At 40.1% G+C, this 18,579-nt stretch overlaps 6 protein-coding genes across 6 annotated transcripts; 3 read left to right on the forward strand and 3 right to left on the reverse strand.

The window, feature by feature from the left end:
• Positions 1–900: 900 nt before the first annotated feature.
• Positions 901–2,115, forward strand: PKNH_0410400 (conserved Plasmodium protein, unknown function; the record flags this gene model as incomplete). The annotated part of the gene is made up of 1 exon (XM_002257892.1): positions 901–2,115. The coding sequence occupies one exon, from the start codon at positions 901–903 to the stop codon at positions 2,113–2,115; it is 1,215 nt and encodes a 404-aa protein (XP_002257928.1).
• A 1,076-nt stretch (positions 2,116–3,191) lies between these two features.
• On the reverse strand, positions 3,192–4,139 carry PKNH_0410500 (syntaxin, putative; the record flags this gene model as incomplete). The annotated part of the gene is made up of 1 exon (XM_002257893.1): positions 3,192–4,139. The coding sequence occupies one exon, from the start codon at positions 4,137–4,139 to the stop codon at positions 3,192–3,194; it is 948 nt and encodes a 315-aa protein (XP_002257929.1).
• A 2,364-nt stretch (positions 4,140–6,503) lies between these two features.
• PKNH_0410600 (rhoptry apical surface protein RASP2, putative) lies at positions 6,504–8,612 on the forward strand (the record flags this gene model as incomplete). The annotated part of the gene is made up of 5 exons (XM_002257894.1): positions 6,504–6,627; positions 6,866–7,050; positions 7,324–7,699; positions 7,818–8,005; positions 8,145–8,612. The coding sequence occupies 5 exons, from the start codon at positions 6,504–6,506 to the stop codon at positions 8,610–8,612; spliced, it is 1,341 nt and encodes a 446-aa protein (XP_002257930.1).
• Positions 8,613–9,143: 531 nt separating this feature from the next.
• On the reverse strand, positions 9,144–12,845 carry PKNH_0410700 (conserved Plasmodium protein, unknown function; the record flags this gene model as incomplete). The annotated part of the gene is made up of 1 exon (XM_002257895.1): positions 9,144–12,845. One exon carries the CDS (start codon positions 12,843–12,845, stop codon positions 9,144–9,146), a length of 3,702 nt encoding a protein of 1,233 aa, XP_002257931.1.
• Positions 12,846–13,567: 722 nt separating this feature from the next.
• Positions 13,568–14,311, reverse strand: PKNH_0410800 (uncharacterized protein; the record flags this gene model as incomplete). The annotated part of the gene is made up of 4 exons (XM_002257896.1): positions 13,568–13,589; positions 13,716–13,806; positions 13,910–13,989; positions 14,145–14,311. 4 exons carry the CDS (start codon positions 14,309–14,311, stop codon positions 13,568–13,570), a joined length of 360 nt encoding a protein of 119 aa, XP_002257932.1.
• Positions 14,312–15,437: 1,126 nt separating this feature from the next.
• PKNH_0410900 (monocarboxylate transporter, putative) lies at positions 15,438–16,972 on the forward strand (the record flags this gene model as incomplete). Its single annotated transcript, XM_002257897.1, has 2 exons — positions 15,438–15,869; positions 16,028–16,972. 2 exons carry the CDS (start codon positions 15,438–15,440, stop codon positions 16,970–16,972), a joined length of 1,377 nt encoding a protein of 458 aa, XP_002257933.1.
• Positions 16,973–18,579: the final 1,607 nt, after the last annotated feature.

The following is an 18,579-nucleotide window of genomic DNA, read 5'->3' on the forward strand; positions in this document are numbered from 1 at the left end:
TACAAGTCGGAGTTGTAGAACAGCAAGAAGTGATCAAAAAGGGTAATTCGGCAATCAAATTTCCAGGGTGCCAATTTTCGAAGTTTCCATATACTGAAGATCCCAGGGGAATGTCCTTTCCTCCACGTTAGAGGCAAAAGTAAACAAAGTAAAAAAGAACACGCTGCATTGAGGCGAACATTTTTAGTAACTTCACAACTGCAACGTTTTGGCTTGTTTATATATTTTCCCCCGCCCCCTAAAAGGGTTCTCCCATTATATAGAAACTCGATATCATTATTACACGCTTTTTGTGGCACCATCTGCGTATAGACGAGGGTATAACTGAAATATTTAGAAACTAGGAAGAGAACCGATAATTGCTAGCCAAAAATGGTTGTCATTTGGTACGAGTGAAGAAGCACACATATATTTATATGTATAACTAAGCCGACTTGTAGAAGAGGTCACCAGAGAACACTTATCTCTGCACCGAAATTGTTTTTCAGCGCAAAGTGGGAAACTCCCATTTCTTGGCAGTTGTATTATAAGGGGAATACACCCACGTTCACGTTAACCAGTACATATGCAGTTATGTAGATTTTTCAGCACATGTGTCCAAAAGTTGTGGGATTGCTTATACACGTTAAGGTGGAATTTTTTTTATAGAAGGTGCCGCACAGGGTGTGGGAGATGCCGAATTGGGTGTAGAAGTTGCAGAATAGGGTGCGGAAATTGTCGAGTAGGGTGTAGACGGTGTCGAGTGGGGTGTAGGAGATGCCCCGTTGGGTGTGGGGGGTGTCGAATATGGCACAGGAGACCATGTAGATGCGGCGTGTAACCTAGTTGGACAGAACCTATTTTTCATCCATGTCCTGAACTTTGAGGGTAGGGGGAGGAAGAAATGGACACTGGCACAAAATGAACGCAAAGCTTACCACAATCTTACTGCTGCTCTCGATATTGCATCACCAACTATGGGAGGTAACATGTGTGAAGAATGTAAACGTGCCGAAGGTTCAAATTCCAACAAATGGAGGGTGGAAAAGGCCATTCGCAGCACATCAAGAAAAACGTGCAAACAAAAGATACCTCATTTGCAGTGGGCCCATTTTTAAAAAAACAAACAAGTTAAGAAAAAAATACTCATTTCACGATTTGATTTATTCAAATAGAAGAAAAAAAATAACGAATTTGATTTACATAGATGTAATGAATAAAGATAAAAAGAAACTCGCAGAGGCATTGGACAAAATTGTTCAGAAGCAAGAAAGTCTGAGTTTCCCACTAGTATTTAAGGAGATCGTAAATAATTTCCACACACATTTTTTTTATTATTTTGTGCTTGTGTCCATTCTAGATAGTAACCCGTGGATGTTGTGCCTACTTAAAAAGGTCAACAAACTTTTTCGTAATAAATTCAGAGCTAATTTGTTTGGAAAAATAACATCCGACATTTCTACATTTGAAAGGAAGTACATCTGGAATGGAGTCCTAATTGATAGATACTTCAAAAGGCTCTTAAAGAAGCACTATAGAAAATTACGGGTTCTAGTAGATGCCTGCTTGAAAAAAGATGAATACTTTTGCCACAGTGTCAAGCAAAGCAGATGCACTTACAATCACGAAGATAATAACTATGATGATGACAAATTTCACGGTGCACTGCGTAACATACATGCCATACATTTTTATAACATTTTTGAGGAGCATTTTTTCAAAAAAACCATTAACACTATTATGAAAATGATTAACACGAATGTGCACTTTAGTCTCTTGAAAAATTTTATAAGTGATAGATATACCGCTCAGCAAATTATGTACACGCATAAAACGTTTTTCGCCTTAACTCTCCAAAAAAACACTACGCCTTTGTTTAGTTCATTTGTCGAAATGGAAAAGCTCAATACTAAAATGTGCTACCTTTTGGATGAAACTGTAAAGAAACAACTAGATGTAGCAATACCCAATTTAAGAATAATGAATTTTCTAAACTTGTCTCTCATAGTAACCAAGTTGATGTTAAACAAGCTGCTCCAAGTGGTGTTCTATTTCGTTATGTTGTACATAAAGAAAAAGGCCCACGAAAGGGGAGGGCCACTCATGCGGGTGCTAAGTGCCATTACGTTTGGATAACTCAAAATCCTATGTATGCTTCTTTATTTATATGTGAGAGGCTTAGGCTAGTTTTCTTGGGGGAGGTCCTAATGCGCGTTGGAAAATAGCCTATCCCATGTCCACCAAAGAGGTGAAGCCTATAATTTGAAGGAAGATTATGCGCAGACATCGATGAAGAGAAAAAAGAGAGACAACTTTTTCCCCCGTGGGAAATTCCCAAAGGGTGATATTTGCTTAATACCTTTAAATATTGTTTTATAAGAAGTTAGAATTTAAGGAAGATACGCGCTCACACATCTGTGAATATATTTGCCTATGCGCGAGGGGTGGGGATGCGCAAAGGAAGTTAACAAACCGTAAAGGAGAGGGTTAAAAAAAATAGAGCACAGGAGAACAGAGCATGACATAGCGTAAGGTAACTTTACATAGAAGAATTAAACGAATGAGAATCCTTTTACAAGCTTGGCAAACTAAAAAAAAAAAAAATGTGAAGTCACTCTTGGAGGAGTGTACGATGTGTAACGTATGTCCACGAAACAATAATGAGAATTTACGCAAGTATGTGGACGCCTTCTCCTGGGTGCGCACAAAAGAAGAGGCTAATTTGTAGGCAAATTTTAACTAGCTAAAAATTCCCAAGCTGTTTAAATCTGTCTATTCTTGGAAGCGACAAATTCGTGGGGGAATATTGAGGAGGTTTCTGAAGGAATGTGCTTGCTTGTATGAGCATAGCACATTGCATATACTTTTAAACACAAACGCAGTTAGCATTTCGCTGGTGTTACAAAAAAAAATGGATGACAGAAAAAAAAAAAAAAAAAAAAAAAAAAAACAAACGCGAACAGTTGCTTGGGGACCAGCTCCTTTGTCGGACAAAAGCTCCCTTGAAATGCGTCATCAAGGGAACTCCAAACGCAGAAGCAATTTCGGGATTCACAGAGGGAGGCAATTATGTAGGAATTTATCTCCTAGCAGTGTTTGAGAGATCCTTCCCCTCCCTTTTTTCTTACTTCCTTAACCACGCAAAACACGTATGTTTGTGCCTAAGTACATGCACAGGCACACATCGGACGAATGGATCCACTTCCTTCCCGCTAGAGGAATTTCACCAAAACGGGTAGACAGATAATAATCACAACAATGAGGATTCCCATGGATATGTAGAACATCCACTTGGAAGTAGATCTTTGAATATTCCGCGCGTCGATCAAGTCGACATTTGCCTTCTCCGTGAAGTACTGTGCATCGTTCACATTATCGTGTATGCTACTTATGACCTCATCATTCATCTCAATAAGAGCAGACAATTCTATTATGGTTTGGTGTAAATCATAAACATTCTTTTCTAGTGTTTTAACATCTCTATATTTGGATTCTACATGGCTTAAGGCATTTTTTAAATTTTCATGTCCTTGTAGTTTCCATTTGACTAAATTTTGCGTATTTATATCATCATGATTTAGGACAGAATTTATATCTTCATCTGTGTACTGTGGGTAGATAATTTTTATATGTCTAGACATTTTATCTTTCATACTTTCATTGTAATCATTTTGGATCTGTTGATAACTATGTAAAGCTTTTTTGAATACATGGATTAAGTTATCGTGGATATTTTTTTTCATTATTTTATTATTCTGTTGGGATTTTAGTAAAAATTTCTTCCTCACATTTTTTATTTCCACTTTGATGGATTGAATAGTATTATTTCCATTTTTTATTTGCATATTTAGTAGGATACTTAATTCATTTTCCTGTTCTGTCGTTATAGCTAAGTTTATTTTTTTTCTTAATACTTCTATATCATCAATCACTGTATAAATTTGTTTTATTTCTTGTTTTATTGAATGGACTGCATCTACATAACTTTTCAAATCGTCGTTCCTTTCTCCGGGGATGTCTATAACTGTATCCCCACTGGGATCTATAAAGTTATCTATTATTTTGTCATTTTGAAACTTGAGCACTTGTGTCATATGCTTGGCATTTTTCTGCTTCTTGATCGTAGCTAGCTGCTTTACTTCATCAAACAGGTCGATCATTCTTTGGGCCTTGGGGTGCGGCGCAAATGTGCCACACACACATGTGCATATATATATATATAGGTATGTACATATTATGTATATGCCCGTGCACCATGCGGGCTAATGCGCGGACATGTCACTGATGTGGAAAGGCATCAGCGAGCAGCACGGTGACAGCGAGTTGTTTTCTCCCCCTTTATGCACTTCATCATTTATTCTACGTTTATTTCTCAAAGGCGTGGAGCGTTCGCGCACCCGGCGCAAGGTCAAATAAGGTGCTTCCCTTCGACCTTGCTCCGCCTCTATACTGCGTCTATCCTTCCCTGCCCCCTCGTTGCGACTTTCACACGTGATTGATTGATACCCCCTTCAGACAGCTGCTCATTTTTCAAAGCTGGCACACACAACGTTTGGGGAGTCCCGTCCTTTTCCCTACCTAACCGCTCAACGGCTTTGCTTTGTCTGACAAATCCGGGGGCTGCCAATTTTGCAGCAATTCCGCATTTGCGCGCGTCGAATTTTCGGGGGAAAAGTGGCCGAGTGGGACACCTGCCGAACTGCTAAACAGTTATGTCGAGAATCTGCGCCTGGCCAAGGTGAATGGCTTTTTTCTTACGTATCGCAGATCACTTAATGAGACCTCAGCGAAAGGAAAAAAAACAAAAAAAAGAAATTGCAAGCTTATACCATTGGTGAAGGATGCACCTATGCTTGTTCTTATTTTTATTTTTTTTTTTTTTCACGTTGTAGAGGATTTCTTATTTTTTAATTGGCCCTTTCGTGAAGATGTGGCAAAGGAAAAAAAAAAAAAAAAAAAAAAAAAAAAAAAAAGGGAACAAATGGGATGAGTGCAAAATTGTCGAATTGCCAAATTGTATTTAAAAAAATTGTGGGCGGACGGACGAATGGATGAAACGTGAAAATAAACTGAGAGAAATCTGGCAGGAATCCCTCCTGTCGTTAAATTTGTTTGCAAATTTTAGGTGAAAATTGCTTAAAAAAAATGCCCATCCTATGGGAATTTTACTTCGGGCCCCGCGCAAAGCAAGTTTACGTTTGTACGTTGTTTTGCACATTTGATTTGTTTACTTTTCTTAACTTGATTAACTTGTTTGACATGTTTAATGTGTTTAACGTGTTTGACTCCCCTTTTGGAAAATTCCCTGTGCTGTGCTTCTCCGTTCGAATTTGTCCCTTTTGAAAGTCGTGCGGAACCGGCTTCTCACCAGGCGAGAAAAAAGCACCTATCCAAATGGACACATGGATCAAGGGGAAAAAAGGCGTTAGGCTATTTTTGCCTAGGGAGGAAAATGGCGGGAACCTGCAAGTGACCGAAGAACAAGCTGAAAACAACGTCAAACAGCACCACACCGTGTGAACAGGAGCATAACAAATGGTCCAACTAACAACGTAGTGCTTAGCTAAAGGAAATTTTATGCACACACACGCCAAAAGAGGCAACCTTTTTGAGATTTTTAAAAAGTTCATAGTGTGATAGCAAAAGGAGGGCAAAGTTCCAAATGAAAAAAAAAATAGCATTAAAATAAAACGGAGTCTACAAATGTATGTGTATATGTATATATAACTAACTTTTAGGAAGGTGAAAAAGGGAAATTTTTTTTTTTTTGTTTGGCCAATTTTCCAGGGGTTCCCAAGGGTGGTGCCATTTTTGCTGACAATTTTTTCGGCACATACTCCGTTTCGCCAGGGGGCATCAAAGACGCGGAAACGGGTGTTCTGCGCGCGTTTGGAAATTAGGGTATTTATTTGTTAACGCGTAGCAACAGATTAGCGCGGTTGCGTTTTTTTTATTCATTTGCATTCACATGTGTTCACTTACGTTTGTTCGTGCCTCTAATCTCTTCCTCACCTATCGCGGCATTCGAATGGTACCGCGGTTTCTCACAGAGGGAGAAATTCCGCCATTTTCCCCCCATACACGCATATTTGCACACACACACAGGAAAACGAGCGCATATGCGCGCACAACAAATTACGGCGTCAATTTTTTTTTTTTTTTTTTTTTTTTTTCTACAAAAAAATAGGTGCATAATTTTATTCAGAATTTTCCTTTTTTTCCTTCGCTACTCTTCTAATGTAACGGTTAATCGTAGGAGTTCTAAAATGTCACAAGTCTGATATATATATATATTTTTTTTCACCCAATGTAGATATGTACATATATATGTACGTATATAAACGTACATGTGTGAAAAAAAACGAGCAGGGGAGCGAATAACCAAATTGCTTCTCGCATCACCCGTCCAGATGCATTGCCCCTATTTGTTTGTCACATTTAATTGATTTACAGATTGGACACTACTTTGCTAGCCATAGCAATTTCTGTGTAGGACATTTTTTTTTTTTTTTTTTTTTTCCAAGATGTTTTATTTTGATCCCCACAATTTTCTCTACGCGGGGGGATGCCTCCTTGCATCCGTCTGTACCCTCTGCGTGTGTAGAAATAGGGATTTGTTTCCTCATATCAGTGAGAATAAGCCAATCGGTAAGCTCCCCCGAGTGGAGTAGTATCTCCAAAAAGAGGAAACAAACTGTTGAACAGGCGAGGGAGCCATTTTGTCGAAATGGTGAAATAGTGAACATAGCTCCGTCGTGGTATTTTCGCCATTTTTGTGGCTCACGTACAAAGTGAAGGAAATGGCGCCAAGAAGATTGTCTACCCCTTTTTTCACACCATATCCCCTAACACACACATACACGCATACACACAATCCTCTTCTCAGGCCAACTGTACCGCCTTCTAAATATCCACAAATATGAATCGTTCAACATCATCATTCAAATTCACCACATCAACTTAAAAATGGGTGATGATGACAACAGCAAGTACATTGTCCATCTGAAAATCGGAAACAGATATTCCTACACCCACTACTACAAGCAGTACCTGAACAAAATACACATAGAAGTAAAAAAAAAAAAAAAAAAAAAAAAAAAAAAAATGGCAACAAAGAATAAGGGGGGAGTACTTTCCTCCTTCCACCCTGTTTGTTTTGCCCCACGTGATGCTTGCGAGTTTAATGCCTGTACAAAAGTTACACTTTTCCTGTGTCTAAATGGGGACGAGCATCTATATGTATACACTCGCACTTATGTTCATGTGTTCCACACCTGCTTATGCGTCCGTTCCCGTGGCGACCTCCTACCATGCGCACCCCTCCCTCCCTTTACACAAGAGTAGGAAAGAAAAAACATGGTTGTCAAACAGAATAACGATACCATCAGAATCGAAGTGTACAAAAAGGGAACTCTAAAAAATACATTCATCGGCTCAGCTGATCTTCACATCTACACAGACATCGTGAAGAAGTTGTTCCCCTGCAACATGTACTTTAACATAGTCAACAAAAACCAAATAGTAGCTACAGCCTGCTTGTCCTTCCATTACATCAACTTAGAGTGCATAAAGAAGGAGGACCAGATATACACCTCTCTATTTATCGAGACCATAATAGCTGTTCAGAAAAACCATAGCAGGAATAATGAGATGATTGAGAAGCTCATAAATGAGGGCAAGGAGCACTTCGATGCCATTAAGGAGACGGACGTCAGCTCAAGTAGGTCCACCCGCACTTTCCGGTGCGCTATGATACGCCAGGGAGTGGCAGAGGGAACGCATTCTCACATTGCTTCTCATCACATTTCTCCTCTTCACATCGCCGCTCCCCCTCTCAGCTATCTACAAGAACATTTCCTCCCTGGCAATCGAAGACAAAATTCGACTCTTTTGCAAAAACTTGAACGGCTACCTCCTGCACAGCAATTTTTACATCAAGCGATTCTACAACAAGTACTTTTTCTACATGCACTTCTTTAAGGGAAAATTCTACTGGTGCTATTATAATGAGGAAGCCGACGCGAAGGTTCGTTTTGGGCCCCCCCTCAATTTTACACTGCACGAATTTGTGTTTATGCGCTACATTTGTCTGACATACGCGTTACGCACAGTGTGCTTTCACCCCCTGGTCATTTTTCCCCTCTTGCCCACTTTTCATCCCGCAGGTGGACAAGAATCGAGTGGGGTATATCCGCCTCGAATACGTAGTGAACGTGTACAGCGACGTCTATAGCCACAAGTACTTCTACATCAAGTACAGGAAAAAAAGAGAAAGAAAGGAAAACTACCTATATCTTAAGACAGTAGACAAGGATAGAAACATCTGGGTGAATATCATTCACGATTTTATCATCCTAGTAAGTAATTACAGACGCGAGAAAAAAAGCAAAATAAATAAAATCAAAGAACTCACAGATAACTATGCTGAAGGAGCGTCCAAAGAGGCCATCGAAATTAACAAACAACTGTCTAGATCTTTCTCCACGAATTCTATAAAAAATAAGTACCTAAATAAAAAAAATGTTGTTGATACCCTAAGCAACGTCGACAAGGATGAGGGTCATACCAAGGGTGCCCACCTGGATCAGGACTTGGAGGACGCCTCACAAAATATGTGCAATTACAGCGATTAGCCCCGCAAAGTTTGCCTAGTTGGATCAAATGGTATAAATATCCCCCTTTTATCGCTCTTCCTTTGCACTTACAGGGGCTAAACATGTGCGCGCCGCTCATCTGCTCAGATACCGCGTGGTGGGTCGGCAGCGATCACACTTATCAGGTTATTTCACAGGCGATGTGTATACAGATGTCGTATATGCATGTTTTTTTTTTTTTTTTTTTTTTTTTTTTTCTTTTTTTTGCACCCATCCATGTGGGGATCCCACATGTGGCCTCTTCTTAATTGCACACTTTGCATTCCGAATGATTTTAAAAAAGGGACAAGACAGCTTCATCCTGTATTCACTTTGACTTGTGCATTTATTTATCTTTGTTTCATCCTCCCCTGTTGCTCATCCTTTTTGTAATTTAGTAGGTTTCTTTGTTTGGCACAAAAACGAAAAAAAAAAAAAAAAAAAAAAAAAAAAAAAAAAAAAAAACGAGAAGCGGAATTTTACATCTATTTGTATACAGATATAAACTAGTTGCACTCTGCGTGTAGCAAGCTACGCATTCGAGATGATCTCTAAAAGACGGGTGGCCTCGCGCATGACGCGATCACCATCGGGAATGCCCCCCACCGACACATCTCCATTTGTGCATTGGAAAAATTTAACAAACGGAGTGGTATCCACAAGGCTGAGAAAAAACTGGTTGCGAAAATTCTTCCTCAAATAATTGTAAAAGAAAATAACTTCAGTGCATATTAGAAGCGATTCATCAAATTCCTGTTTCAGGAAAATCCGATTCTCGTACTTCCTTACAACTGTTTTTTTTAATTCGTGTGGGTAAAATAGAAGAAAGTGAAATAATTTTTCTTCCCCTTTTTCCAAAATGTATGCTATATCTGCTATTAAAAACCTGTTTATCTTGTAAAAGGATTCCATTCCGCTCAGGTAATTTCTGCTATTCTTCGAAGAAACATCTGCAATGTTGCTACATTTGTGCAGTTGGAAACTCTGTCGAAGGAGGTCTACCGTTTCTCGGACACTTCCATACATGTACCTATTAATCGTTTTGTTATTATGGACTGTAGGCGGACTGGTGTGCAGGCTGCCTTTACGACATCTAGACATATTTAGGAATTGCAAATCTTCCTCTTTTAGTTCGAACGGGCTTTTAAGGGAGGCATACTGATCTTCCATTTGGCTACCCATTTGGGAAACCTTCCCCTTCAGCGCCCCCACTATGTCGTTATATACCTCTTCGTTTATCGCCTTTATAAAATGCAATAGGTAGTCTATTTGGAGGGAGCAGTCGCTACGCAGGCCATACAAGTTACCTACCATATTTGCCTCTTCCTCCGCATGAGGTGCCTGACGTGAAAAACGATCCATCTTCTCGAACAACTTAACGATGGTACCTCTCTCACGGTGCAGATTTTCCTCTAATCGCTTCGTGTGTTCATCCAAAGTTGCGTCCATTTGTCCAATTTTCACGATGTCATTTGTCCCCTTCGAAATTAGGGAGAGGAGATCAAACCTCCCACTTTCATCTCCCTTCCAGTTGTGAATCAGAATGAGCAGAAAGTTTATATAGTCGGTGAACTCCAAGTGGCATGGTAACGTATCCGTTTTTTCTATTTTCATGAAGAAATTTCCCTCGCTTGGTAAGGCAAAATTTGGATTCTTCTTAGTTTCACCTATGAGAGGTTTCCCATGAAGGGTCTTTTCCCCCACAGGGAAATTCCTTCCAACCGAATTATCATCACCACCATTTGCAAAATTTTCAGTCTGATCATGCACGCTGTTCGGAGTAGTCCACCTAGAGATGCAATCCAAGTCTACCATGTTCCTCTTCATATTTATTTCTGCAGGAATTTCCCACATAGGAGAATCATCTGCAAAAGTTGCTTCCTCTTTTATAGAAAAGGAAGAATCATCTGAACTTAAAAAGAAGCGGCATAATTCCTGCATCTCCTGTTCATTTATCCTTTTAAAAATGTTACAAGACAATAAAATAATTTTAATTTTTTTCTTCACATCTAGCAGATGTGTATTCTGCTTTATGTGTTCGGCTAGCCAAATGAACAGTTCATAATTGTACAATTTGATTCGGTGAAACATTTGGGCATAGAGAAACAAATTGTTAACACTCAAGTCCTTTTTATTTTTCTCCAATATGATTAAACACAAGGCATATAGGTTTATAGATTTGACAGTGGAGGCCGATAGAGAGAGGATTATTTTATGTAGGAGTAGCTTCAAGTGGGGTGTTCCTAAATTCTGTTCCATTTTTTTTCTTATATTTTCGCTTATTTCATCCCAGTATCTTTCAAATTGTCGTTGCTCCTCCTTTGATGTAGATCCCACAGAAAGGTACTCTACCATCGGTAGGTGGCTATCACGCATATCGTAATTGCAGCTGTAGGTGTACATCTGGTTGTAAATACTTTCACTGTTTAACAAGTGGACGTAAGTGTGTTGTCCGTCCTGCAGGGAGGAATTCTCCCCCTTCTTAATGTAATTAAAGCATACCATATGTTTGTAAATGCATCTGTTGAACGTTTTCAATATACTAGACACTGCCTTCAGGGAATCAATTTGATTGTCTAACGATTGCGGTTCTTCAGACCTCCTTAACTGATGAAGCAAAAAATGAAAGAAGTTGTAATTTAGGTAATTGCAAAGTAGGCAGCTCTTTATTATGTTCGTTGTTTGGAAGATGTTAAACATGTCGGATGTGCAGTCCCTGAGAGGATCTTCCCATTTGGGATGATCAAACAGGTTAGAATTTACAGAACCAGAATTCCCATGGATTAACTGCCTTTCCTCTTTTCTGCATTGTTCCTTATACATATTTTTGTCCATGATGTGGCTAGCCAAAATGTCAAACAAGTCTTCCACGTCATCGGGCCTAAACTTGGAGAACCCATAAAACACATTCGTTAGATGAACCGAATTGTAGAAGCGGTAATTCTGCATTACAACCATTTTCAGCTTTCTCCAGAGCTCCTCATTATACACGTTTAGGTTGGCCAGGTAGAGAAGAAGAGACGGGGTTAGGAAGTAACTCTCGTCTGTCACTTTTTCATTTAGAATTTGCACCACGCATTGAAGGATCTGCTTATTTTTTATCTTCAGTTTGTGCATGGCTCCAAGGAGACGGAGGATATCTTCCATCCTCACTTTCCCCTTAAGGAGGATCTTCACTAGTTTGTTCTCTTGTCCATTTCGTTCCGAAAAGGCGTTGCTGATGGTTTCTTCAAGGGAGAGATGCCTACAAGTAGGAGCGTCTCCTTCCCTAGATGAAACTGAACTTCCACCATTCGCGTACACGTGGAGAACGCTGGAAAGGGCTCTCGCGCTCAACTTCTTTAATGGGGTTCCCTCCAAAATTCTGCCATTAATTTCGTTTACCACTTTGTTGTACTTTTCTATCCTCTGTAACTTTTGGATGATGTGCAGGAGGAGACTCCGCTGGCCGTTTGTCAGTTGGTCCATCCTCTTCGATAGGGTGTCTATAAGAGTATCCAGTACGTCATCTCCGTGTGTTTCTTTTGCTTCTTCCATTTCGTGGTTCCCCCTAGCGGTGCCACGATGCAAGATGACTTTAACGATGTGTTGGCTCTTACTCAAACCTAGCAATAGGAGAAACAAATTTTTTGTACTTACAAGGTGGAAGTTTTTTTTTTCTTTACCTACTTCGATTAAGTAATGCTTCCACACGTTTTCATTTTTCACGCCATTCTTGCTAAGGTAGAAGATTTTTTTACATAAGTTGTTCGCTGTGTTCAGTTCTGGATTAACCTCTTCGCTCTTTTTATGCGGGGACATCCTTTTCGCAGCCTGCATGGACAGCCCACACTCCACTTTCTGTTCATCCTGTTGACTAGTATAATCATTTTCGCTGTGAATCCTTCCATTTGTTTTGATTCTATTACGGGTGGAGTATCCAGATGGGTTATTTCTTTCCCCCCCCACTGGCACATCTACTGATTCTTTCACTTTTTTATAGGCTTCCGTGTTGCTGCTCATTGCAGTCCTCCTTGCCTGCCTCAATGATCCCCTTATTTGCATCAAATTGGTCAATTTGTTCCTGTGGCCATGGTGATCCAACGGGTTCTTTGCATCTAGTCCCATTTTGCTACCCTTCCCCCACGTTTCTGGGTACCCCCTTTTTGAGCCCCCATTTTGTAGGGAATGAAAAAATGCCTGAAAGGCAAGGTGATACGAATTCTTCCGTAGAGGGTCACGTGTTAGCAACATAGGCCTCTTTCGCGCCCCCGTAGAAAAAAAACACTTTTGCAAAATGGGTTCCTTAGATTGTGGCTACGCTTGCCTATATTTTTCCCTCCTTTGTGTTGCTACTCTATATGATGAAAATCCTCCCCCTGGCAGTCAACAGCGGAGTGACACTTTCCTACGTTTCAGCTTTGCATTTGCGTAAGATAAGGTAAAACGGGTACATGCGTCCCCTAACTTTTTTTTTTTTTTTTTTTTTTTTTTTTTTTTTTTTTTTACGCAACCTTAATGGGATTTATTTTTTCTTTCATTTTGACCAAGTCAAAAGGGTTCACAAGTGGAGAACTACCCCGGGGGGGAGGCACTGCACGTCGGGAGGAGTCGACACGGGTGTGTCGTAGTTGTGGTATTTAAAACAGATGTGTACAGTTGTAGCGGTTTAAAAAAAGAAGAAAAAAAAAGAAAACATAAACGTAACATAACAGGCGGTAACACAAAATAGAGCAGCGCACGGCAGCGATGGGCACAGCTGAATTGAACACCGGGGAAAACTCTCTTTGGCAAAAATTTTAAAACGTGAGGTGGTTCCCCTCAGGCAATGCTCACATGTAACATATTAACTTTTGGAGAAGTACTTCCACGGTTTAGAAGAAGTCACGTCTTCTCCTTCCAATGAGAGTATTTTTCAACATGACTTACACATTTTGGAGAGGCCGCCGAGGACCGTTGGTACCATCCCAAACGTGTCAACTCATTCTTGGCAGACTCCTATAAAAAGCAAAAAAAATTTTAAAACCAATGGTAGAAATAAAAACGCTTATAAATTTTACAAAATAACATGCGTCAATAGTACAAACTGATAGGGGAGGGAGGATAGTTAACCAACTCTCCTACCTGTACGTGTTGTCTATGAGTTTGTTGAATTTTCCAAACAGGTAGGACTTCTCTACTCTCTTCAAAAGAGGCCTCAGGTTTTTGTTTTTTCCTAAAGGGGGTGAATGGTGGCATGTAGTGCGGGCTGGTCAATGGGTAACCTCTACGGGGAAATACCCCCCAAATGAACCCTCTAAAAGGGGAGTCATACGCACCTGTAAAGCGAGCATAATTAATCCCGTGCATGGTTAGCCTCTTTTTCGATTTGGACTTTGTGTGCTTTTGGTAGAACATGCTGCACAGGGGAGGGGGGGGGGGGAAGGAAGCGGGGCGTGAAAGTGATGAGTTCACATGGGGTATGCGCGTGAGGACACGTTTTGGCTGTACAAGTTGGTTACGCATGGACATGTGTGGTAACACGCCTTGCTGCGCTTTGGTTCTGGCACGAACACGTGACGATTAACTACGGGGTCGTGCTTCCTCAGGGACAAGCGGAATTTGGACTTGCTCGGTGAAATATACGTCGAGTAGATGTAGTTACTTGCACATGAGGAAATTAAATTTACATGGACCCTTTTGCTTTTGGATCGAAATAATACACTGCTTAGGAAGAACATTTTTTTTTTTACGTGATCAGGCTCTGCAGGTGTGTGCTTAAGAAAACGTACGTATGCGGAGGTGTAGATAAATTTTTTTTTTTTTTTTTTTTTTTTAATCCTGTTAATGTGTTTTGCGAGCCCCCCTCTTTTTTTATTTATTTATTTTTTGTTGTTGTTGTCGCTTCGATGCTACTTTGTCATCTAAATGAATAATCGCTTTTGAGCAGTGGTGGTATGGTGGAGAAATACCCATGGATGATATACTCTCTTGGCTCCAACTTCTTCCCCTCTGGAAGTGCACCACAGATAGGGGATATGACTGTCACGGATTTGTTCAAAGTGGAGTGGACGCTTCAACCGCATTTGCTAACCCTACGCACGCATGTGTGACTAGGTTATGTGCCCCTATTTTTGTAAAGCTACGGCAAAAAAAATGTATCACGAAATGAAGGCAAACAAGGTGCGATGATGTAGCACTACTGTACTACAATACCACAAGGAGAGTAAAAAAAAAAAAAAAAAAAAAAAAAAAAAAAAAAAAAAAAAAAAAATCGAAAAGAACCGTAGTGCAATGAATAAGCCAACCAAAAATGCCCTTCGAATCACCACGCATCTCCCGTTAAACACAAATCCGCGTGGCAAAAGGAAAACACCTTCGCACTACAAGCCACGCTTGCGCTGTGTACGTATGCTGTGTAGGAATTGTGCCACCAGATGGGTGTGTGCGCCGCCTGATTTTTTTCCATTTCCCTTCGTCCCACTTAGCTTCTCTCTGTACTACTTTTTTTGCTCCAAGCGTGGTGAAACGTGGCATGTTAATACCCGAGCGCTTGATTGAACGGTTGATCGAGTGGTTAAGTAGGAGGAAACCCAAAAAGGAAAAACAGGGGAAAATCCGTATCCACTTCAAGCGGAAGATGAGCAAAATAGAAGGGTAAAAAGGGGAAAAAAAAAAAAAAAAAAAAAGGTGAAAAGGTAAAACGTGCTAAACGAGAAAAGGTGCACGCACTCACCAGGCCCAGACACTAGTGGCGTTATCATCAAGTAGAACGCGAAAGCAAGCATTTAGAAGAAAGCCTGACCACGGAGCCAACACGTGGGTGTGATATATTTGTGACCACACTGGACCGAAAACCCCTCAGAAATGAAAAAGGACGACTACTCACAAACGCTATCAAAATGTAGAGTCATTCTAGGGGGGTTCTTGATACACTGCACTTTGGGAAGCATCTACTGCTTTTCCAACATCAGCATTTACGTGATCTCCTACATGAAGATTATAGGTTGCTCCAATGTAAAATACAAGGATAGTAGTTGGGTATATGTGCTTACATTAATTTTTCAATGTTTTTTTGGGTTTTTCGGAGGAATGCTGAATCAACATTTGGGTCCACAGATTAGCGTGTTATTGGGTGGGTGGCTCATGTGCCTGGGGATCCTGCTGTCCTATTTCACCGTATTCAATTTTTATCTGTTTTTGATGACATATGGGATTTTGTGTGGTATTGGATGCGGCATTGCCTACCCGATTCCGCTCTCCGTGGCGGTGAAGAGGCACTACGATTACAAGGGAGTGGTGAGTAAAGTACAGTGACCGGAGTGTGAGAGAGTCACATTGCACACGGATGAACGAATAGAATCATCCAGATGGATATTTTTGTCAGCTTGCTCAGCCACCATCTGCACACTCTCCCCTTGTTCATGCCACATTACTACTATTGCCCATTTTTACAGATCAGCGGAATAATCTTCGTGGGGAGAGGTATGGCAGTTTTTCTCATATGTCCCCTCCAGAATTACTTCATAAACAGGTACAACTACATGCCCGATTACACCCCAGAGTTTGACCCCACAGACGACAAGTACTTCAGCAACCTGGAGATCCTTAACAGGGTTCCCTATTTGTTCATTTATGAAGGAATCATTTTTGCAGTAATTCAGTTTATAGGTGCATGTTTGATAGCGGAATCTGCAGAAAAGCCAAATGAGTTCTTAGCTTTTAATGATAAAAATAGCAAAATATTATATCTAGACCATGGGGGGTATGCAAATAAAAATCCCAAAGGAATGTCTAGCTCATTTAGGACTCTATCTAATACATCTAACTTTTCTCTTAAAGAATCCAACAGTACTTTTATCAATAGAGATTTCATCTTAATATGGTTGATGGTGTTTTTTAACTGGCAAGCTATTTCCTATACTCAAGTTTTTTGGAAAATATTTGGATTAAATTACCTAAACATTGATGATAGATCTTTATCTTTCCTCGGAGCTGTTTCTTCTGTCTTCAATATCATGGGAAGAATTTTTTGGGGATTTATAAGTGACTTGACAAGTTTTAAAACTGCGTTGATACTGATGAGTATGTTGATGAGTTTTCTTACTGTTACTTTAACGTTGTCTGGTTTATGTGGCAAAATTACCTACTGCATTTGGGTTTGCCTAATTTTCTTTTGCCATGCCGGAACCTTTTCTATTTTCCCCTCCATCACTGCACATACCTTTGGCACCCGCAACTTCGGGCCCATTTTTGGTCTCCTTTTCACTGCTAGAGCTTTTTCCAGTATTATCAACGCCATGTTGGCAGCTGTCATTTTAAACAACGTTGGGAATATTGCCATGTGTGCAGTTGTCTCCATTTCATCCTTCATCAGCATCATGTTGGCGTTAGCCTTTTAGCAAATCGTGGTGGTGGTGGTGACAAACATCTTGCACACCATGCGTGGAGATGACGGCTGTCGTCACATCCAGAATATTCACTTGAAGATATACGTTAAATGTAGTTTTTCCTTTTTTTTTTTTTTTTTTTTTAAGTAAACATTTGGAGAGTTATAAAAAAATAGGAGGATGATGATCTCATCTCAAAGGAGCGTTACAGGGAGTACCGATGCGAAACTGCCAACACAGGATGGTGCGAATCTGTGACAACCCATACATGGTGCCTATGGTAACTTTTTCTCTCCCCTTTGAAGACCCAAGAATTGACAAAGATGGAATACCCAAACGGTTAGCCATACATACTACTTATGCTACTTTTACATGCTCATTTTTTTTTTTTTTTTTTTTTTTTTTTTTTCCATTTCCTTCCCGCAATCTTGTAATATAACGCACAAGTTGCAGCTCACCGTGAGCGGTTCGTGGTGGTGGCCTAAGGTAGCAGCCCCACTTTTCGAACAGAAATGTGTCTAATGTGTATATACCGCATATGGGAGGCTTCTAACGCTTGCGTTCCTGTCTTATGGGTACGGAATACCTATGTGGGGTTAATACGTCCACGTGTACGAGCATCCTCTTTGTGATTCCTTTTTTTTTTTTTTTTTTTTTTAATTTTCCATTTTTTTGTTCTTACGCATGCATAATTTTGGGATCACAATCCCCGCGCTTCCCTTTTTCACGTTGCACTTCACGCGTGATATTTTCTTCCCTATCTGCATCTGACCGATGCTGGGGTTAATTTCGATGAACCCCTCTTTGGCGATCTCCGCAAAGATCGATTTTTCCTTCTTCTCAAAGAAAGAAAACAAAAAGGTAGCCTTTTTAAATTGTGAAAAAAACTTGAATTCTCACATGTAAGTAAATTCTTTATATTTTCCTTTCCACATACTTTTTTATTTTATTTTATTTTTTTTACGTAGAGAAACGTTTTCTTGGTATGCGCAGTTCCTCCCCGCGGGGTAACCTCCCACTGGTGGGTTTCTGAACGGTGCACGCCAAGGGTGTGGGAAGTTTCCCAAAAAGGAACATAAGATTTATCTCCCCTGTACCTAACTCCCTTTTGCATAATGTGTACACGTCAAGTAGGACACTCACATGGGTAGTCTATTTTATTTTATTATTTTTTTTTTGTGTAACTCAACGTATTTGAAATATTTTCCAGAGAAAAAATGGCAAGCACGTAACCACCAGTGTAATAATACGTGTAAGGTTCTCCTTATCAATTGGGGCTAAACGGGAGAAATGCTTTATCGCCCCGTTCTGACATACCTGAAGAGAAAAAGCTTTGGCTAAGTGAAAAAAAAAAAAAAAAAAAAAAAGAATCCCTCAATTGGCATCCCTTCCTTTTGTGCATTGCGCGGTGTGCGAAGTTGAGCATGCGAGTGATTCATCCCGAGATGGGGAAATAGAAAAAAAAAAAAAAAAAAGGAAAGAAAGGAAAGGAAAGGTGGAAAAAAAAAGAAGCAGGAGAAAGGGAATAAAAGGCACAACGAAACGAAGGATAAAGGAATCGAAAAAGACATAAGTGAAGGGCCGCGGAGAAATCATCTAACAAAATTTGCTTCTGTTGG

The sequence above is a fragment of the Plasmodium knowlesi genome (assembly GCF_000006355.2).
Source record: "Plasmodium knowlesi strain H genome assembly, chromosome: 4".
In the NCBI taxonomy this organism is placed as follows: domain Eukaryota; phylum Apicomplexa; class Aconoidasida; order Haemosporida; family Plasmodiidae; genus Plasmodium; species Plasmodium knowlesi.